Here is a 21523-nt window from a genome sequence, read left to right on the forward strand (position 1 = left end):
AGTTGTTATCAATAATTAGATTTTGATTATTACCTAACAAGTCGCAAGAAAACTAAAGGAAAAGAGAAATACAGACAAAGATGAAAAATCTGTTGAAAAGAAATTTGTGTGCATTCCATTCCACAAGTAGAGGCCAGCATAGTCTGCCTTTTACCTACCCACTGCCCGCTTGCACGCGATAACAGGTTTACCTGCTCGCCTGCCCACGGCAACGAGTCGACTTGCGTCTTTACCCGGGTTTTTGGTCTTCAAGGCGCTCTGCGCTTACAAGGTACCTGGGCATTCAACAAGACCCGGGCACCTGTAAAACCTGCTGGAAGGAAACAGCCCTCCGGCAGCGTGTCGCTCCAGGTGTTTCATCACCACGTGGACGGCTGCAGCCAATGTTGCCTACTTACGTAGCTACTAAATCCTACGAAGCCTAGGAGGAGCTTCTTCTCCAAGGAGAATTTATATACTTAGCAATTTCAGTTCAGCGTAAGCAGTTTTTATCTTATTGGCAGGAAATGCACGCAGTATTACAGCTTCATTTATCTAAATGAATGATCGAGCAAACAAAAATCTCCTCACTGAAAACTAATTGTTTTTCATTGCATGGTGCCTTAACCAGGCACGCAGTGGCGCAACCAGAGGGGGCAGGGTGCATTGCTCACAACCTTGGACGGAAATTGTCTAGCGGAGGGGTCAGGGTGGGGGTCCCTGAGCACCGAACGATCTAAGTGAGAAAAGTTTTAAAACAGAGAATGCTATGGCGGCCCGTGATATTATTTGCTATTAATGTTGGTTTGTTACGAGTTGGATGAATTAATTATGTAATACGTCGCTCCATGTGAAAAGAAAATATTGTGGATGGAAATTTTACATGCCATATGTATGTACATTCGGAATGCATTTATCATGCACTTTCTTTCTTTCAAAAATAGTTTGTGTGCTTGTTTTCCATTATTAGCTAACGTGATTGACGTGTTGAAAAAAAATATTTCTAATCCTCTGTTTCAACACAAATGCGTGAGAACCGACTTCTACCCCCTTTTTGCGTGATTTATGAGGATAATAGTGCCTTTCATGCTACTTTATTACTATTATTGTGATTGTTGTTGTTGTTACGTTTATCCAAGTACTTGCCCCCCCCCCAAACGAGGGTAACGGCAATGCCCCTGGCTGGCTACGGCCCTGGTGTTCGCAGTAGAACAGTGTGTTGTTTGACTCGCGACCTCAGCGTCGAACGTGACATGTTTCAGTCCTGCCCTATATCACTATATATACGTATATTGGTTATTTACGACATATACTTATGGATCCTGTGCCACGGAAAACCTATTTCAATGTGTGTGTGTGGGGGGGGGGGGGGGTAGCAACTTTCGTAAGTCTCATTTCATTGGTGATGTGGCTTACAAAGCTTTGAGTTCCCTTTTTTAAGTAGTGAAAATTATTGCAGTTGGCAACACTGCAGAACGGTGTGGGCCCGGTGCAGTTTCTACTCGAAGCAACTACGTCATGCAGAGGGAGGGGTCTGCAGTTGATGGAAAGAACGAACTGAGACCTACTAGGTATCGTAAGACTGCAGGTACCCGGCGGGTCTACAATGCCTGCCAGGAACGATCTGGGCAGGTGGACATACAAGCTGCTCAAGCGAGGGTGTTGCGCAGGTTGCATGGCATTTCAGGAGCGATGTCTCGTGAACGGGTCTGCTCCAGGTCTTGTGCAGGCCTCTGTCCACAAGGGATTCTCACATAAAATTGCAAAAATTTTTAGAAGTTTTAATTTCAAAATTGTTTTTAAATCACCAAGAAGTTTGGAATGTACATTTAATGAATTCAAAATGAGAAACTCTCTACCAGATGTGGAAACCACAGGAATATATAATATAAGTTTTTCATGTTCAAAAGATTATGTGGGACAAACGGCAAGGAAAATGGCAATAAGATGCCACGAACACGATTTGGACATTATAAATCTAAACCCAAGAACAGGTTTGTCAGCTCATATCATCAAAGAGAAGCATTTGATTAAAAAGAGAAGGGTTTTAAAAAGATTAACGGGAAACACAGAGTTGAATGTCTGGGAAGTTTCGTTCATTGCAGAAGAACACTGGAATAAATTAAATAATGAAAATGGTAACATAGATCCAGTATGGAGTTTTCTTTTTCACAAATGGAGTAAGCCACCATCTTTAAAATTTAATGTAACAGAAAACATCAAGAGACTTCGTGAAAACAATGATGAATTTGAATTACCTGATGATATTTGGGATTCAAAATTAAAAAAAAAAAAAATCTGAAAGAAAAATAAAACAGACTGCTTCTTTTCACAGTTAAGTTGCTATATTACAACAATGTAACATTGACAACATCCATTATATAAGGGATTCTTTTTGTTTAAAAAATTACTAACCATTGTTACAACTGTATCTTTAGTCAAAATGAAAATAAATGTCTGATGAAAGGAGCTTGTGTTCTCCTGAAACGTCACAACGAAAAACTGTTTTCTTATGCTTGTAATAACCATAAACTACAGGAAAATAACTTGGTTTCGGCCTGTAAGCATATATTTAGTTTTCTCTTTGTTAACTTCCAAACCTATCTCTTTAGCTGCTTTGAAAAATATTTTAGCATTATTCTTAATTGTATTTATATCATCCCCTAATAAGTCTACGTCATCTGCATATGCTAACAACTGAGTCACACCATTTAATTTTAGTCCTTCGTTAGTTTCTTTTACCTTCCTAACAGCATATTCCAAGGCAAAATTAAAGAGCAATGGAGATAATGCATATCCTTGTTTTAACCCATCATGAATTGTAAATTTGTCAGACACATTAATACCCACACGAATTTTACTTTCTGTTTCACTGATGCATACTTTTATCATATTAACAAGCTTCTTAGGTATTCCAAACTTGACTAATATATTATATAATTTATCTCTTTTGACCGAATCATATGCTTTTTTGAAATCAATGAATAGCTGATGGACACTTTGATTATATTCCCACTTGTTCTCAAGTGTCTGTCTGATGAGAAAAAATTGATCTGTAGTTGATCTGTTACGTTTAAATCCACACTGATAATCACCTATAATTTCATTAGCATATGGGGTTAGTCTTGTTAAAATAATGTTAGACAATCTTTTATATGTTGTTGAGAGTAGAAAAATTCCAGGGTAATTATTGCAGTTCATTTTATCACCTTTTTTAAACACAGTAACAATTATGGATTCTTTCCACTGTTGAGGGATTTCTTCTTTATTCCATATTAAACAAATTAATTTATGAATTTGACATATTAATGAATTTCCACCATATTTAATTAACTCAGCTGGTATTAAATCAATGCCAGGTGCTTTGTTATTCTTTAGCCTTTTAATAGCATCTTTAACTTCAGTCAAGTTAGGTTCTGGAACTAAAGGTTCTGCTGTGTGGACTTCATTTACTTCTGATTTATCTCCTACATGGACATTTAAAAGGTCATTAAAGTAGTTCTTCCATCTATTTAAAATATTGCTTGGATTGGCCAAAAAATCACCGTTTTTATCTTTTATCAAGTTTACTTTAGGTTGCCACCCCTTTCTAAATTCATTTACACCTTTATATAAATCTCTGATATTTCTGTTTTTGCTGTTTGTTTCAATTTCGTTAATTTTACTTTTCAAGTAATCTCTTTTTTTACTTCTAAACGTGCGGCTAAGTTTATTCTATAATAATTGCTTAGATTTGTATCATCAGAGTTATTTAACCACCTAAGTCTAGCCTGATTTCTTATTTCTATTAGATTATGACATTCATTATCAAACCATGGCTTACTTTTTCTTGGTTTATGGTATCCTATACTTTCTTTAGCTGCTGATTCTATTGCATTACGTATGTGTTCCCAATTCTTATTTACGTATGTTTCATTTATATTTTCATCATCATTGAAATCCTGCAAAACATCAAATCTATTTGACAGTTTAATTTGGTAATCTTTCTTAATTCTTTCATCAGTAAACTTTCCTGTATCAAATTTTAGAACTTTTAGATTTTGTTGCTTATGATTTATCACTGAGAGTCTTTCTCTTAATTTAGCAATTACTAAATAATGGTCACTGGCACAGTCAGCACCTCTATGTGTACGAACGTCAATTATACTAGTATGCCTTCTCTTATCAATGAGAATATGATCTATCTGATTATGAGTTTTACCATCTGGAGAAGACCAGGTATATTTATGGATATCTTTATGTTTAAAAGTGGTACTTTTCACAATTAAATTCTTTGAGGTTGCAAAAGTAATTAATCATGAAGACTTTCTTTACCAATCGTGGGTTTAAATGTCTCTTCTTTACCAATCTGTGCATTACAGTCACCTAACAGAATTTTCATATCATACTGGGAAAATTGATCAAAGACCTGTTCTAACTCTGCATAACTCTGCATAAAAATCATCTCTAGTATTATCATCTTTATCTTCCGTTGGTGCATGTATGTTTATTAAAATAATTTTACCCCACCTACCCTGTAAAACTGCATATGATATCTTATCATTAATAAATTCTACTGTTTTAAGAGCATAGATAATTATATTATTTATGAAGAAGCCTGTTCCAAAATTATGATTTTCAGTATCACCATAGAAAAAAGTATAATTTTTAGTTTTACAATTCCCTTCTCCTGGCCACCTAACTTCCTGGACAGCTACTACATCTAATTTGTACTTAACTATCTCATTAACTGTACATTGAGATGCCCCAGGCTGGTAAAGGCTCAGAACATTCCAGGTGCCTAATTTAATATCCTTATTCCTGATGTAGATCTTATCCTTAGTCCAGGGACCTCCCAGAGATCCGAATGGGAGACTATTTTTACCTCCGGAATATTTTACCTTGGGAACATCTATGGCCTCATATTGCTGTTTCTTGACGCATCTTTTTACAGTGCAGAGTTCTCAGTTCTACGCCTAACCCCCAATATGAATGGAATCCTCTTTTAACACAGCTCTATGTTCAATGCTTAGGAAAATATTTACGAACCTGATGAAGTGGGCAGTTGGACCCTGAAACGTTGTTCCAAAAAAGCATCATACTCACTCACGTAAGTAGTGTTAAATTTAACTTAATACAATTTAACGTTGTTTATTTTATTATGAATCATAGCTGTAGGCACACCTTTCCACAGGAACCACATGGTACACCTTTGGCTTTCCATGCTGAAATGACTTTACAACATCTACGTAGATTTTTCAGTGAAAAATGCAGGCTCGACCAGGACTCAAAGCCACGTGTCTGGCACACTGTGCCATCGCTTTACCCTGAGCTACCTTGCTGGCCTGGCTTCGCATAATTTTTCACTGCTGCTGTTACCTGTGTTGAATCGTCTCTACTAGTACTACCGCAACGGGATATGTTGCCTTTGAAGCACTGTAGACGTTGCCTGGTTCCTCCCAGCGTAGAGATGTAAATTCATTAAATTAAACACACACACAGTATGCCAGAGACCTGGGTTCGAGTCCTGGTCGATCCTGCATTTCTCGCTGAAAAATCTATCTCCTGTGTGAACCTAATTTAATGAATTTAAAACATCTGTAAGGATAAGATAGACATTTAGGGACTTAGTGTACACTTAAAAGCATAAATTTGAACATAAGACATCACAAATTAATATCTGCAAGATGTCATTCTTCTTATATTTTCAAACCTATTAAACATTTCAAGAGATGTGGCAGTTCACGTGGTATGGCATCTGACTGCCACGAAAAACCCAGGTTCAATTCCTGATATGAGCGATTCCAGGTGGGAACTTTTCCAGCAATGTCCGTACATGGAATAGCTCCAGAGTTCAGCCAACTTCCAATAAATGGGTACCTGGGAATAAAGGCAATCAGAGTATGGTGCTGATCACATCACTTCCACAAATGACTGAGATTGTGAGGTTCAAGCTCCACACACCCCAATATGCCTTCTCGGCATGTTGCAATGTGCAGGGTTTAGTTATACCTTTACCTACGTATTAAAAATTCCAGATGTAAAATTCCAGTAATTGCTGAAATCTTACCTTATGAGCTCTTCTGGTTTCCTCTGCATAATGTGTGGTTAAAACCATTGCACAATTTTTTCTTGACATATTTACAAGATGGTCCCAAATCCTGAAATGTAAAAGAATGTAAAGCAATAATAATAGGTTGACAAAATTAAAATGTCGCATATCTCTTTCCTCATGTGACGATTGATTTGTGCATGACATATTTCGGAAGTTATATTAATTCTTTCTTCAGGTGTTCAGGTAAGATATCCTTCCTGCTCCTCCTTCCTTAGAAGTATACTTACTCCATTACTATTTCTACGTGTATAACTTCAAAACCAAAATTATGAGCACATGACCAAAGAAGGAAAAAAAGCAAGTTTTATTGACTGATTGAATTAAAAATGTTGTGTGTGTCAGCACTTAGGCTATTTTGCACCCACCACATTATCCTAAGTAAAATTAAAATCTGTCTGTGACAACAAAAATATTCTTGCCTAATTAAAAGGAACACTGAGCACATACCGGGTGGTCCAAAAGTCCCGGAACGGTCACATATCGTGGGAAATACACATCGAATCGGAAAATGAAAAAATACATGTTTAATAAGTGAAAGAAAGCTATTCAATGATATCACACTTGATTCCCCACCCCCGCCCCACCCCCAGGGTAGACACTATTGAAATGTCTTGACGTGCAGATTCCGAATCTGGAATTGCTTTCACTCTAACTCAATTAGGGGCAGAGCATCCTTTGAAAATTTAAAATTGCCATATCTCCATTCCTAATTGAGCTAGGAGGATGGTTGATAGCTCGTTGGACTCGGAATGAAGTCCTGTTTCCGATTCTACAATACAAAATGGGGGTTTCTATTTAAAATTTCACAGTTGCCCCCTGCTGCATTTTTTTTCGTTTTCCGATTCGATGTGTATTTCTCACGATATGTGACCGTTCCGGGACTTTTGGACCACCCAGTATAAGGTCAAACACAACTGTACGGAAAATTATTCTGGTATTCGGTCCAGATGCAAGAGTCTCGTTGGGCTGCAACATTGCAGATACCAGTGGCGACTGATAAAGGGGGCTGCAGATGCATCCCCCCCAAACAAATTATATTTTGTTTGCCATTAATGCAAAAATTAAATATTTATACTTCTGCTATCTTACTGCATCCTGTTGCACTGTGTGGAGCTTTCAAATTCACTTGGCGCGCGACAAGGGACAAACTGATATATGAAGCTGCTTCCCCCTCAGAGACTTCCAGTACATCTCCATGTTAACTCTAACGTAAGCACTGCTTCCACTTCCCTCCCTGCTAGGCCCTTGTCAATGCTAAAAAGCGGACTGCATTCACTGCAGTCTAATGTATGGTGGCGCTGCCAAGTGGTAGAAATCGAAAGCTCTCGCACTATGATACGACTACACCGTGCATAAACATGCGATTACCGGCCAGGCCATGTAACGCATCCGTTTCGCTCGTCAGTAAGTTCGTGATAGTTTAAGTTTTCGAATCGATTCAAAGAGTTATTTGTTTTCTGGCAGTAAGTTATATAATCTGGTGTTCTGAATGGTAAATTTTACAAATATGTATGGAGTTCATCTTCAAATAGTTAATGTAAGGTATTTTTTTGAATGCAGCCTTCCTAACAATAAGTTGCATGAGCCGCCACTGCCCCTTACACCACCAAAACAAGTTTACTTTCCACAAATACAATTTAATCAATTACCAATATTTTTAGTAACAGGATAAACAAAAATACAGAGTAATTCAAAATGAATGGTACAAAAAGAAACCATATCTGTGACTGCTGTAATGAATTTAATTCACAATTATTGACATATAAGATGATACTTTACCTCTCCCCGTTACATCTGGCAACACTGAAGCAAAATAAGCTCGTCATCCAAAATGGTGGCATCAGTGGAAGAAAATGCTTATTGTGTGCTAGAATTCACAAAAAATTCATCGATAACCGTTGAAATTTCCCAAAGAAACACCTCACTGTTACAACATTGCAAGGTGGGTGAAACAGTTTGGGGAAACGGGATGCTTATGCAAGGGAATAAGCACAGGATGGCCATCTGTCAAGAACCAAGTGGTTGAAAACACATGCGACTTACCTACGAAGCCCCACGAAGTCAACGTATCGTGGGAGCACATAATAAGCATTTTCTTTCGCTGATGCTGCCATTTTGGATGACTAGCTTGTTTTGTATCAGTGCTGCCAGATGAAACCTGGAAAGGTAAACTACCATGTTGTATCGATAATTGTGAATTAAATGCATTACAGCAGTCACAGGTATGGTTTATTTTTGTACCATTCATTGTGAATTACCCTGTAAACATACATGCAAAGTATTCATTCTTACTTTTCACGAAGCAAAGGATCAACTCCCACAGTTGGCTCATCTAGGATCATTAGCTTGGGTTCCTGAAGCATGGCCAGAGCAAACGAAACTCTCCTTGCTTGGCCTCCACTGCAAAATTGAAATTTAAACACCAAAAGGAAACAAACATACAGGGTGATTATCTCACTAGGAAACCAAAAGGTTTGTCAGTAAATTTTAAAATATTTGGTATGGTTTCCTCTGAAAATGTATATGCATCTATCAAAGCAGAACTATCACACACCTCAATGAAACAAACTTTATCCATGACCTTGAGGTGCAAACCAAAAGCAGGCGTAGAATGTAGCAGTGTAGTGTGGTTGCATGTGTTGCAAATATGTACAGTGGAACTTCGATTTTACATTTTTAAGGGGACCAATGTGAAAGAACTTAAAATTCAGGAAAATGTAAAATTTTATAGCATTTTGCCAATTGGCACCACAAAGATTGAACATATAATGTGGGAAAATGTCAAACCGGGGAACATAAAATTGGGGTTCCATTGTACACAGTTGAACAAAATATATTTATTGTTAATGAATTCTGGCAAACCAGCTCATTTAAACAATGTTATAGGGCATCTCGGAATACATTTGCCAAAGAAAGTACTCATCAATTTTCATAGGGAACCATATAAAAATTAAAATTTTATTGGGGAAAATGTTTGAATTTTTTAGAGAGAATTATCCTGTACAATATTGAACATGATTAAAGAACCCTGGTATTCAGCACACAAACATTGATTTTTTAAGACAATTCCAAAAACATATTGTAATATTCTTGCTAAAATGAATAACCATAGCCGAAGAAACATATCGCACAAAGGAAAATAATATGCCCAAGTACATATGTATGTGAAATAATAAGGTTATTTCACATTAAAAAAACACTTAAAATATCCATATATTATTTTGCATCTACAGAGCATTCCCTGACATTCACTACTAGACTCGGCGGCAAGCAGCCCGGAGTCAGCACTTGTCTTTCCCGGTGAACGGGGTCCACAACAGTCGCTAGAGTCGGCTATTAAAATTACAGTTTTCATATTGTGTACTAACCTTGACTACAGAAGGTGTTAAAAATTATGTCCCTCTGCTGCAACACATTCCTGGCATCTCCGAAGGAAATTGGCATTTACACGTGCAAGTTCGTCTACTGTAATTCTCCCGATTTCTCGTACAATCCTCTCTTTTAACTCACAGATGGTGTGCAGATTGTCTTTGTATACTTTAGTTTTTAGATTTAAGAATTTTAGCGGCTCTAAATGCTGGGGTTTTTGAAACACCCATTTCTTGTGAGCGGCGGCGGATAGATTTCTGAGGAGACTGTTCTAACCTTTGTCCTATCTCATCGAGTTTATCCTCAGTATGTACACGTGGGTTTTTCTTTCCACTTTTATTCAGAACTGACCCTGTTACTGTAAACTTTTGTAGGAGGTTTATTATAGTGGTCCTATGTGGAATGGGAACAGCAGGAAATTTTGTTGCAAAACGTCATCGCACTTCTCCACAATTCCTCTTTCCGAAGTAACACCCGACAAGATAAATCCTTTGTTGTAATGTAAACTTTTGTGGTGCCATATTAAGCCACAATCTTCAACACACGGACACGACACAATGCAACTTCCGAGGGAGGATTATACTGGTGTCAGTCTGAAACGTCAACAGAAAGGGAAAGAGAGCGAAGGCAGGGAGAGCCAAAAAAAAACAGACTGTAGCGTGCGACTGTCGCAGACCCCATTCACCAAGAAAGGAAATCGCTGACGCCGGGCTGCTTGCTGCCCAGTCTCGTAGCGAATGTTAGGGAATGCTCTACAAAAAGTGGTTATTCAAACCATTATAAGTAGAATCTGCATCTACATACGTAAGCATGTTTTATGATGATCACTTTCATACGAGGGTCACTATTTATATTTTGAGCCTTGGCAACACTGATTGAAGTTAGGTGCGATTTGACGTTTGCACGGAATCGTCTGGCATTATTGACCATAACGTACTTCAAATGTTTTGTCAATAACTTCATTTGTGTTGTTTATGTTGCCTTGGAGATTGCGCGACAACAATAAAATGGAATTAACTCGTGAACATTTTCGTGCGATGATTTTTTACGATTTTCGACGTGGATTATCAAGACAAGAGTGCATCGATCAACTTACTTCCACATTTGGCGATGAAGCCCCATCCTTTGCCACTGTGAAACGCTGGTATAATGAATTTAATCGTGGCCGCCATTCGCTCACCGACGAGATTCGCGAAGGTCGTCCAAAATCAGTTGTTGTTCAAGAAAACATTGATGCCGTGCAAAACCTAATACTGCAAGATCGTCATGTGACATACTGTGAGATTGAGGCAACCATAGGCATTAGTACCACCAGCATATATACAATATTACGTGATCATTTAGCTGTGAGAAAGGTATGTTCTAGTTGGATCCCACACAATTTGACAAAAACTCAAAAAGACGCTCGCGTCAATTGGTGCAAACAAATGCTCAATAAATACAATCGTGGTGCTTCAAAAGACGTATATAAGATTGTAACAGGTGACGAATCATGGATATATGCATATGAGCCGGAACGTAAACAGCAGTCGACTGTATGGGTGTTTCAAAATGAACCCAATCCAACAAAAGTTGTTCGTGCTCAAAGCACATCGAAACAAATGGTCGCCTGTTTTTTCGGGAAAACTGGTCATGTGGCAACTGTGCCTTTAGAGGAACGTAGAACGGTCAACTCTGAATGGTACACAATTTGTTTGCCAGAGGTCTTCGGTCAAATACGGAAAACAAACAAACGCCATCGGATCATTCTTCATCAATACAATGCCAGCTGTCACACATCTCGTCTAACAACCGACTTTATGAACAGTCAAAAAATCGAATTGATGGGTCATCCGCCGTACAGTCCTGATTTGGCACCCAATGACTTCTTCTTGTTCCCGAATGTCAAGAATAAATTGCGTGGACAACGATTTTCGTCGGCGGAAGACGCCGTTGATGCGTTCAAAAAGCATATTATGGAGGTGTCTCAAGAAGATTGGAAAAACTGCTTTGACAAATGGTTCGAACGAATGCAAAAGTGTATTGACCATAAAGGAGAATACTTTGAAAAACAATAAAGCAGTTTTCAATGCCAAATTCCTGTTTTTTCATTGTTAGGCTCAAAATATAAATAGTGACCCTCGTATAGATGCTTCCCTTCCCCCACACTTACATATATAAAGGGTGTCTGAAAAAGAACGTTGAATTTGACTTGCACCATTGTCTTGTTGTTGTTGCGTTGGCAGGGCTGTTATATGTTTAAATACTACTCTTTTTATTTGTCGTCTTGTTTCTGTTTGGATTGATGACACTATTCTTATAGTACCTATCAGTGGATAATTTGAGGTTTATAAAACTTTTTTACATTATTAAATCTGGCATTCTTATTGGGACACCCTTTATTTACTTTATTTTGTGAATAAAATGTTTTTTTGCCATCACACATGTTAATGTAAGCATATTCATTCCAGTTGCCTAATATATAGGTGTTTCTGTCATTTGTATATTATTAACAATTTATTTTGTGAGCTAGATATGTTGATATGGTGTTGATATGGTGTTTTAAGTCCACTTTATGCACAGTAAGGCTAATCGGGACTGGACCTACAGTTTAAAGTGGGATCCGAACCACTTGTGCCTCCACCGGGTATCAAACCTGGGACCCCTTGATTGCAAGGCGACGACACTACCACTGCGCCATCGGGGAGGCTCTTTGTGAGCTAGAGTTTGCTCGTTAGCTGTGATGGATGATGAGTCCATATAAAGCCTACTTTAAGAATGATTCAATTATCAATAATAAAACTAAGATTTCGTTGGAAATATAACATTGCTAATGCACATACCTGAGTGTTCTCACAAAACGAGAACCAGCAGGAAGATCTAGAAGATCCAATAAAAAGGAAATCCTTTCTTTTACATAGGCCTTCTTTAAACCAAAAAGAAGCCCAAAGAACTGGAGTATTTCTTTTATAGTAAATGACCCAAAGAGAGCGAGCTCCTATTTAAAAACATATATAAAGTTTCATACGTCTGCATTTATCACATGTCTTGAAAACTATACTAACTTCATAAAATAAGCATTTTTTGTAACAATGAGCAGGCACGATCTAGTCTGTATGGCATCTCACTGCCAGGCACGGCTTTGGTACCTGGGGTGATAATTATTTTGAAATGTTCCTGTTAAAGCTGTTCTGGGGCTCACCCAGCCCTAATCAGTGGGCACTTGGGTGCACCCCTTGGGAGTAAAGGCAGATCAAGCAAGGTGCTGATGACATCATGTGCACTTTGGCTGCCTTATTGCACCATGGAATGATCAGGGATTGTCTTTACTCTTCTCTTTTTTTACTTATTTATATTGGAGCATATCAACTCTTATGGCTCTTAGAGAAAGTATTTCAATTAATCATAAAATTTATTAACTAAACTAACTAACTCTCTACCCTTCTTAAACCCGAAGGTTCATGGCTGCAGCAACACAGGCCATCCATCTGTCCCTATCTTGAGCAAGATCTATATACTCTTTTCCATCCCTACCGATTTCCCTTACGTCCATCTCAACGTTGTCCCTCCATCTTCATCTTGGTCTTCCTACAGGTCTCTTACCATCAGATTTCCCAACAAGAATCCTGTAAACTCCTCTTTCCTCTCCCATTCGTGTCACATGGCCTGACCACCTAAGTCTTCTTGATTTAATTATTCTAATAATATCTGGACATGAATACAAATTATGTAACCTTCTCCACTCACCTGTCTCCTCATCCCTTTTAGGTCCAAAGATTTTCCTAACGATCTTATTTTCAAATACTCTCAATTTATGTTCCTCTTTCAATGTAAGGGACCAAGTTTCACACCCATATAATACTACAGGCAAAATTACTGTTTTGTATATTTTAACTTTTAGTTTCTTAGATATTAAACGAGAAGACAAAAGTTTATGAAGATAGAAGTAACACGCATTTCCTGAATTAAGCCTACATTGTATTTACATAAAATTTATTGCATGAATAAATTCATTATTCACCCAAATATATAAAATATAGTCAAGTATTAAATTTTATGAGTGAAAATACTTGAGAGAGACAAGAGTAAAATGGACACGGTCATTGATTAAATATTAAGTAATAAATTATTCATAATGATAGCTCTTGATTTCTCAGCCATTAGTAATATAACCAGACAATGTTTAATGTTATTGTCTCCACTAATCAGTAAATGTATCAATAATTAACAATTTACATTGTACATGCTTGCTGCTGCCCTGTCAAACTTGTACATTTTGCATTTACTTTAAAATATATTTCATTCAAAACTATAATTTTAGCACTGTTACAATTTGTAGTTTTCACTGCTATAAAAATGCAAAAAAGAATAGCATTCCGTCTGCTTCTTACTTACATCAGATAAAGTGGATAGATGTTCTTTGCAACAACACCAATCACAAAATATCATTTTAATAACTTATTATATTCATTAAGTCAAAATAAAAGGAACTTACAATGTACGAGAACAAAAAAAGTTACTGTGTTGAAAAATATGAACCCACCTGTGGCATATAACCAACGCCTGGGCCAGGAACGGCAGATTCAGGATTTCCTGGTTTTGATCCATACAAGAGTATTATCCCAGCATCCAGCTTCATTAATCCTAATATACAATTTATAAGTGTTGTTTTCCCTGCGCCACTAGGACCAAGGAGGCCATATCTAAAATGGGTTGTGAAAAACACAAATAATATTCCTTGTATTCTTATATGTATATTCATTAATTTACATGACTTGCCTATTTCATAATTCTGCAACTCCCAACTGCCACGATTTTGGATATATTATTATGCCTACCTTTTTTGAAGACTCAAATATTCTGTCTTTTATCACCAAATTTAACAGGATCGAGAATGTTTTTTTAAAGTTTGATCAAAGTCCATTTCATACTAATGATAGGCTGATCAGAATTAGACCTAAACTTTAATTGATTGATTAATTTGCTTTATTTTTCTTTGCTTGTTGTGCCACTTTTGGCTAATTTGCGAAGATGGGGGATAAGTGATGATATCATCAAATTGATGAATGGACACTCGCAAACATCCATGCCCAGGTCAGGATTCGAACCCGGGACCCATGTCATTGTAACAAGATGTGCCGACTCCCAGTTGAACCCCCGCAGGACAACTCCTGCCATGGTCAAAGCACCGGCCGGCAAGCTGAAGCTCGAGGTGGGAATAGGGCAAAATCAGTGCTGCGATTGGTTTCCAGAACTAGGGGGGGGGGGGGGAGCAAAGACAGATTACTTTGCCTCGTAGATAAGGTTTAGCATAGTGTGTAGGAAAAGTGGGGGGTAAATGCCCCCCTCGCCCCCCTAATCGCTGGCACTGGGCAAAATACATGGGAACGGACACTGCCGAACCTTCGTATCAGGCATATGGACATGCGCAGTTCGTGCTCTAGCAGAACATACCGTCCTCGCGGACAAAGACCCTGTCAGTGTCTCAATTTTTATAGTTTTTGAAGTGCTTGGATAGTCGTTAAAAAATATATAAAATGATGAATCAAGGGGTGGACTGTGCTTAGGTAACATCATTGATAGAGTGTAGGTGTTGCTGTCGGTGCAGGTAAGAAATGACCGCTAGAAATGGATATATTAACGTAAACATCCTCCTGCGTTTTAAGGAAATTAGACGCTTGTCGACCCACCCCAAATTTGAACAAGGTTGTGTTTCAATCAAGGGGTTTTAGTTTTGCTTTCTAGTGTGCACAGGTCATGTGCGATTCCTCTTTTAGAACAGTAAGACCACTTCTCACAGGTCGTTTCTTTTGTAAATTGGAATACAATTGATATATATTCATTATAATTTTGGCTGTATGAAATAATTTACAAATACATCCCCAACACCATAACAGTTTCTCATTATTTTCCCTTGCGTGCTACAATGCCAGGGGTCCCGGGTTCGAATCCTGGGCTGGGCATGGATGTTTGTGAGTGTCCGTCCATCAATTTCATCCTATCATCACTCGTTCCCATCTTGGCAAATTAGCCAAAAGTGTGTGCCACAAAAAGCGAAGTAAAATAAATCGAATCAATCAAGGCAGAATTTATTGTTGTTTCAGCGTTTAATTTTTTCATATATACCTACTTTTAAACGTTCTGAACACCACTCCCCATCCCACTTATTTGGCGGAAAAAGTCTCATTTGAGGAAACTGATTATGTTTCATACAGTGGCGTGCCTAACGGGGGATGGTGAGGGTAATTTCTAAAAAATGAATGTCAGAGGCAGGAAAATATGTCAAAATGATGTCTGGCTAGTAAAAAATATATACCTAACCCCCCTCCCCTTTTTGAAAATCATGAGCACATTACTGGTTTCATATTACATCAGTTAACACCCAGAAGAACAATCCACGAGCTGCGCCTAACGTTGGTACAATTCCCACAACTGAATGTTTTGTCATCTGAAGGTGGCGTTGCCTAATGTATGTTTGGTGCAAAAATAACGACTGCCATGGCAAAAATATCAGTTAGTTATTCAAGCCTTTAGAGGGCAAATTCTTTTCTGGCCGAGATATGAAATATGGCAACCAAGTGTTCAAATTTCCCTCATAAAGGAAATGGTGAGTACGGACTGACATACAAAGAAACGCACACACTGTCTCCAGTGCTCTTGTCAATGGATGGAAGCACTCACATGATAGTTGCCAAGGTCTTTGAGCAGGTGACAGACATCCCAGTGGGAGAAATTATACCAGGATAAAACTTTTGGCATATAGTCGCCAGACTCTTGTTAGCAAAAAATTCATAATTAACTTACATTTGCCCACGTTCAACTGTCATGTGTAATCCAGAGAGAACAGGTACAAAAGATTTTTTCTTGCCATATGATTTGTAAGCATTTTTCACCAGGATACTTGGAACTTCTGACTGAAGTGCGTTATCAACAAAAAAATTTGGGTTTGATGTCATGGGCGTTGAAGGCTGTACATCATTTTCAGGGGATTTTTCTTGGACATCTTCCATTGTTACATCTAGAATAAAAGTACATTGTTATTACATGTGTGACCTTATATACATGTTGTTTTTTTTGTCTTAAGATATTGATAATACAGCCCATGATGTATTATCAATATCTTATTTCTAATAAATTTTAATCCAGCAAAACAAATAAAAAACTTAAATGTGATTATTAACAATGAAGTTGTCAAAGAATGCAACGCAATAAAATTCTTAGGAGTATGGATAGACACAAACCTGTCTTGGGACATGCATATTACTAATTTAACTCAAAAGTTAAGTAGGCTCTGCTACATGATGAGAATTTTGAGAAATGTTTTAACTTTGAATGATTTAAGGACAGTATATTTTGGACAGATTCAACCTGTACTCACATATGGTATCTCTTTCTGGGGCAGTTCACCCAAAATGCAGAAAATTTTTATTTGGCAAAAACGCATATTAAAAATTATGAAGAATGTATCCCTCTCAAACCCAACAAAACAAATTTTCAATGAATTTCAAATATTACCTCTTCCATGTTTGTACATATTAGAAACGTTGTACTTTATTCATACAAATTCTAAAATCTTCTAAAAAAATCTGGACATACACAAGTACAGCACTCGTATGCATAGCTCCCTCTACCTTTCTACTGTCCGCTCATCCAAAACACATAGTGGTCTAGGATTTCAAGGTGTAAAACTCTATAACAAGCTGCCAGAGGAATTCAAGAATCATAATCCAACCAAATTTAAAATAACAGTAAAAGGCTTGCTTATGAAGTATTTGTTTTATAGCACAGAGGAGTACTTATATCATATTTGAAGCGAATTTACAATATAGAGAAAGTCTCCAATTTTGTTAATTTTCGGTATACTAACTAATTTTGACCTCCTAATCACGAATCTGTTGAAAAAAACCGGGGGTCACGTCTGAAAATTTGAAAAAAAGCAGATTGATTTTTTTATATATAGGTGTATATGCGTAGTTTTACGAACAAAAATGTAATAATCTCCTGTCATTGTGTCCAACCACGCCGTTGTTTTACAAGAAAATGATTTATGATGTTCAATTCTAGTACGATCCCTACTTTTTCGATGAATTTAGGGGTGAAATGAGTGCTAATGGAACCTAACCTCGTGTGAATGGTTCGTGGGGCTACCCGTGGATGGTTTTTGGGGCTAACGTCAATGGTTTGTGGGGCTACCCGTGGATAGTTTTTGGGGCTATCGTCAATGGTTTGTGGGCTACCCGTGGATGGTTTTTGGCGCTAACAATTTTTCATCAAAATGTACAATTTCCAGACGTGACCCCCGGTTTTTTACAACAGATTCGTGATTAGGAGGCCAAAATTAGTTAGTATACCGAAAATTAACGAAATTGGAGACTTTCTCTATATTGTAAATTCTTACCTCATATTTTTCATTAATAGACATAACCTTTGACTTTTCTTGTATTTTTATGTTCACTAATAGTCATAACCTTTGATTTTTCTTCTATTTTCTATGTTATTCCATACTCTCTTATACTTTTTAATATGCATAAGTATGTGTTAATTCCTTTGTACTCAAAATCATACATGTAATTTTATTTTATACTCTTTATACTTTTTAATATGCTTAAGTATGTGTTAATTCCTTTGTACTCAAAATTATACATGTAATTGACGTATCTCTTATCATAGTGCTATTTGTACTCATATGATCAAGTAGATGGAAATAAATCTTATCTTATCTGTGATGTAATAGTCCTTTGAGGGCCAAGGTGTAACCAGTAGCTCTTTGTTGAATGATGCATTGTCTGTGCATCAAATTCCATCGTGCAAGTACTCAAAGTGGAAATTGTTTACTCAAGCCTTAGGGCTAGATAGGGGAGTTTCGCCTATGTTTCAACACAAAAAATGTGACAGCTATTTGCACAGCTGTCACATTGGGGGATGATGTGTATAATTCTTCCTAGCTACAGGTACCGTCCACTTTGAGCACTGGTTATCTGATTTTTTATACCATACTGTTGTTTTCATGGAGCACCGTTAATGATGCTGATTGAAACCTGAACTTCACCACAAGTAATTTAACTTTCAATTGCAATTAACCACAAAATAAACTGATGTCCTAAACCAAATATATTAGTTGTTCTTGTTGCCAATTTTCAATGTGTTGCATTAAGAGTGTGGTATTCGAAAAGTTTTCTATGGGGAGAATTCCAAATCTTGAAGCATTGCAGTAATACATAAATATGTAGAGAATTTCCCTCCCAAACCCAAAAATTAATAGCCAGAGGGGTATTCTCCCTTCAAATACTAATCTGTGTATTAATGCATTAAAATATTTATTAAAGTGTACTCAAGTGGTCAAGTTGTTAGGGCTTCTGACTGACAGGCAATAGTCCAAGGGCTGGTGAGCTCGAGCAGAATTCTTCTGACCACATGGCTTTGGTATGCACCCAACCTCTCAACAAGAGATAACTGGTTAGGCTCATTGCTTGAAGTGGAAATTGTTAGCTGGGGAAATGCTGCTTCACACTCCCTATGTGCCTTCATAGCACGGTGGACTTTATATTATACATAATAAATGTTATTTTAAAACTACATTGCACAGTAATTATTATCATTTTACATGACGCATCCTATCTGGTATACCATTTATATCTAATTCTAAATAACAATTCTGTTATGTCAGTTATCACTCTTCTGCTAAAAAATGATGGCCGGTGATCTCTGTCCCGTGTGGAGAGGGTCTTCCTTGTCGCACAACAGTTTTGCTATCTTGTGTTCTGACGTCAGACGAAGTATGCGTACAAAGTTTGGTTAGACCTGTTAGGTTAGGTTCTATTAGCAATAATACAATGAAAAATTATTATTTAGGCTAAGAAAACTAAGTATAGCTAGCCTAAGCTAACAACGTAGCCATTTAGCTTAAATTTAAGAAGTTTTCTCCCTTGACGTCAGAACACGAGGTTGCTCAAATGTTGTGCGATAAGTAAGACCCCCCCCCCACGTTCCTAGCCACAGATTATCGCACACTTGATTGAACCCGACCCTATCCATTCTGACATGTAACGTCACACACAAATAAAACTGGTGTCTAAGAATTTAGGAGTTGGGTCAGGATCGGATGTAATTTTGCGCACCAAAATAAAAACTAAGGGCAGGTTTGGCCCTTTACCGATCTGTTACAGATTAGTTGTGCAAAAAGAGAGACTCCGGCCATAGCAGGCGATATATTCTGTGATATATTTTTTCAAGATGGCGCAAAGTTTTGAATTGGTGTAGTAGGTAGAATCTGTAGAATTGACTAGTTTTCTTCGTGAAAGAGCATTCATGTAATAATTATAACTAAACAAAATAGTATATATATATATATATATATATATATTTAGAAATATAGCTATAGAGAAAGTTTTATTATATTGTATCGGAAGGTGACGGTAATACGAAAATACGTCTCTGAACATTGTTTGCTCTGTCGGCAATTTGTTCTTACGTCGTGTTTTAAACCAGCATCGGGTATGTGAGTTGTGAATGATATGATGACCTTTACAATGAATCCAGCATGAAACATGAGATGTGGCGAATCTAGCAATGGATTTGGAATGGGCCTCTAAGATGACTTTTGTTTTTAGGTAACTTGATGGCAGCGTTGCCAATTGCATAGGAATTTGAAGACTTGAAAGATGTTTTCCTACCTTTATTTATTTATATTGGGGAACTGTACTGTGTGCTTTATTTTGTCATAGTTGTCGGCTCGGAGGTCGAACCTGTAAAATTGTCGATTTTTTATCTTGCCAGCAAAGTTTCCTCATTCGAATCCCGTCCTGGGTGTTATCACTCATCCTGATCTTCACAATTATCCAACGGTAGTAGAAAAATAAGTTGTCGGATTTCATTAATATTTCAAAGCGGCAAAACCTACGTAATTATGAAAACTTCAAATCTGTTTTGATCAACATATTTTAGTGTGTATCTAATGCAAATACTCATTCTGTACTGATATCCAGATTTGACCAGCCAAAGACAGAACTTTGGCGCAAGTTCCGATTGTTTAATTTTGAACTAGTAATGGTACATGCACATTTTTTACTTTGTTCGATTTCTATTTATGTCTATAAATATATTACATAAATAGATTGTAATTAACTTTTTACTTTCTTGAGAACCTGCCATATACTGCTCTATGAATCTTTATCGTGAGCATTCATTCGGGTAATGGTTCCGAAGGTCTTATGATTTTTTCAAAATTTCTCGGGAGAAAGACGATGTATTGTAGTTGCAGAATTTTAGAAATGATTGTTACAGTATATTTGAACATTGGTGAAAGTAATTACCATTTGAAGTTCTGAAAAAAGCAATTTACCAGTGAAAAGAAGATGTAAAAAGTGCATGGTACTTGTCTAGTAAAGCCCGAACATCTGTCACTCGTTTATTTCCTTACTTTTAGCATTGATACTTACCTATTCTGCATCGCGGAAGATTCTTCAAGGTGAGGTTATGCCTTTGGTATAATTTAACAATACAGGGAATTTCTCCAATTTGTTTGAAATGTCGGGTACTTACTAATTTGGGTCTCCTAATCACGAATCTGCACTTAAAATTTGGCGCTCACGTATAGAAATTCCTGAATTATGGCTAGCCCCACGGACCATTGGTGCTAGCCCCACGAACCATTGGCGCGTGGTTAGGTTAGGTTAGGAAACAAAGTTAAAATCAGGAATATATATATTTAATTCTTTAAGTATTCGAAACAGGAAATTCTTGCGATAAATAATGAGCAATTGTGCATTGTCGGTTGCGACGACTGACCCTCTTATTTTGCAAGTTTGACACATGAGTGCCAAATTTTAACTTCAGATTCTTGATTAGGAGCCCTAATTTAGTGAGTATGCCGAATTTCAAACAAAATGGAGAAATTCCCGGTATTGTAAAATCGCTCCAAACATTTATACACATTATTTGAAAACTAAGAGCCTTAAACCTCACTCATCTAACCTAACTACGAAACTCCTTTGCACCACACACACGTGACCTAGAAGGCAGGAGCTGTCCTTAACCAAGATGCCTGGTTGCAAGGGAGGAATAGAGTATAAGGAAATGAAGAACCATTCTCAAGCAAAGACA

General features: G+C 37.3%; 2 protein-coding genes across 5 annotated transcripts in view; one reads left to right on the forward strand and one right to left on the reverse strand.

The window, feature by feature from the left end:
* Window positions 1–19154, reverse strand: part of LOC145981137 (ABC transporter G family member 20-like) — a 73637-nt gene extending 54483 nt beyond the window's left edge. Inside the window, exons 1-6 of the mRNA XM_083114248.1 lie at window positions 19049–19154; window positions 16226–16439; window positions 13965–14124; window positions 12265–12419; window positions 8366–8473; window positions 6029–6119 (exon numbers count right to left, since the gene is read on the reverse strand). Of these exons, the coding sequence (XP_082970374.1) occupies window positions 6029–6119; window positions 8366–8473; window positions 12265–12419; window positions 13965–14124; window positions 16226–16431 (720 nt within the window). The 5' untranslated portion in view covers window positions 16432–16439; window positions 19049–19154. The remainder of the gene's footprint in view (window positions 1–6028; window positions 6120–8365; window positions 8474–12264; window positions 12420–13964; window positions 14125–16225; window positions 16440–19048) is intronic.
* Window positions 19155–19618: 464 nt separating this feature from the next.
* Window positions 19619–21523, forward strand: part of LOC145981205 (ABC transporter G family member 20-like) — a 70083-nt gene continuing 68178 nt past the window's right edge. Inside the window, exon 1 of one of the 4 annotated variants that reach the window (XM_083114332.1) lies at window positions 19619–19680. The gene's annotated coding sequence lies outside the window, so the exon portion shown is untranslated. Of the gene's footprint in view, window positions 19732–19762; window positions 20032–21523 lie in introns of those variants that run through there. The other 3 variants (XM_083114330.1, XM_083114333.1, XM_083114329.1) reach the window with 3 other exon arrangements.

The sequence above is a fragment of the Lepisma saccharinum genome, chromosome 29, assembly GCF_977018435.1.
Source record: "Lepisma saccharinum chromosome 29, izLepSacc3.1, whole genome shotgun sequence".
In the NCBI taxonomy this organism is placed as follows: Eukaryota; Metazoa; Arthropoda; class Insecta; order Zygentoma; family Lepismatidae; genus Lepisma; species Lepisma saccharinum.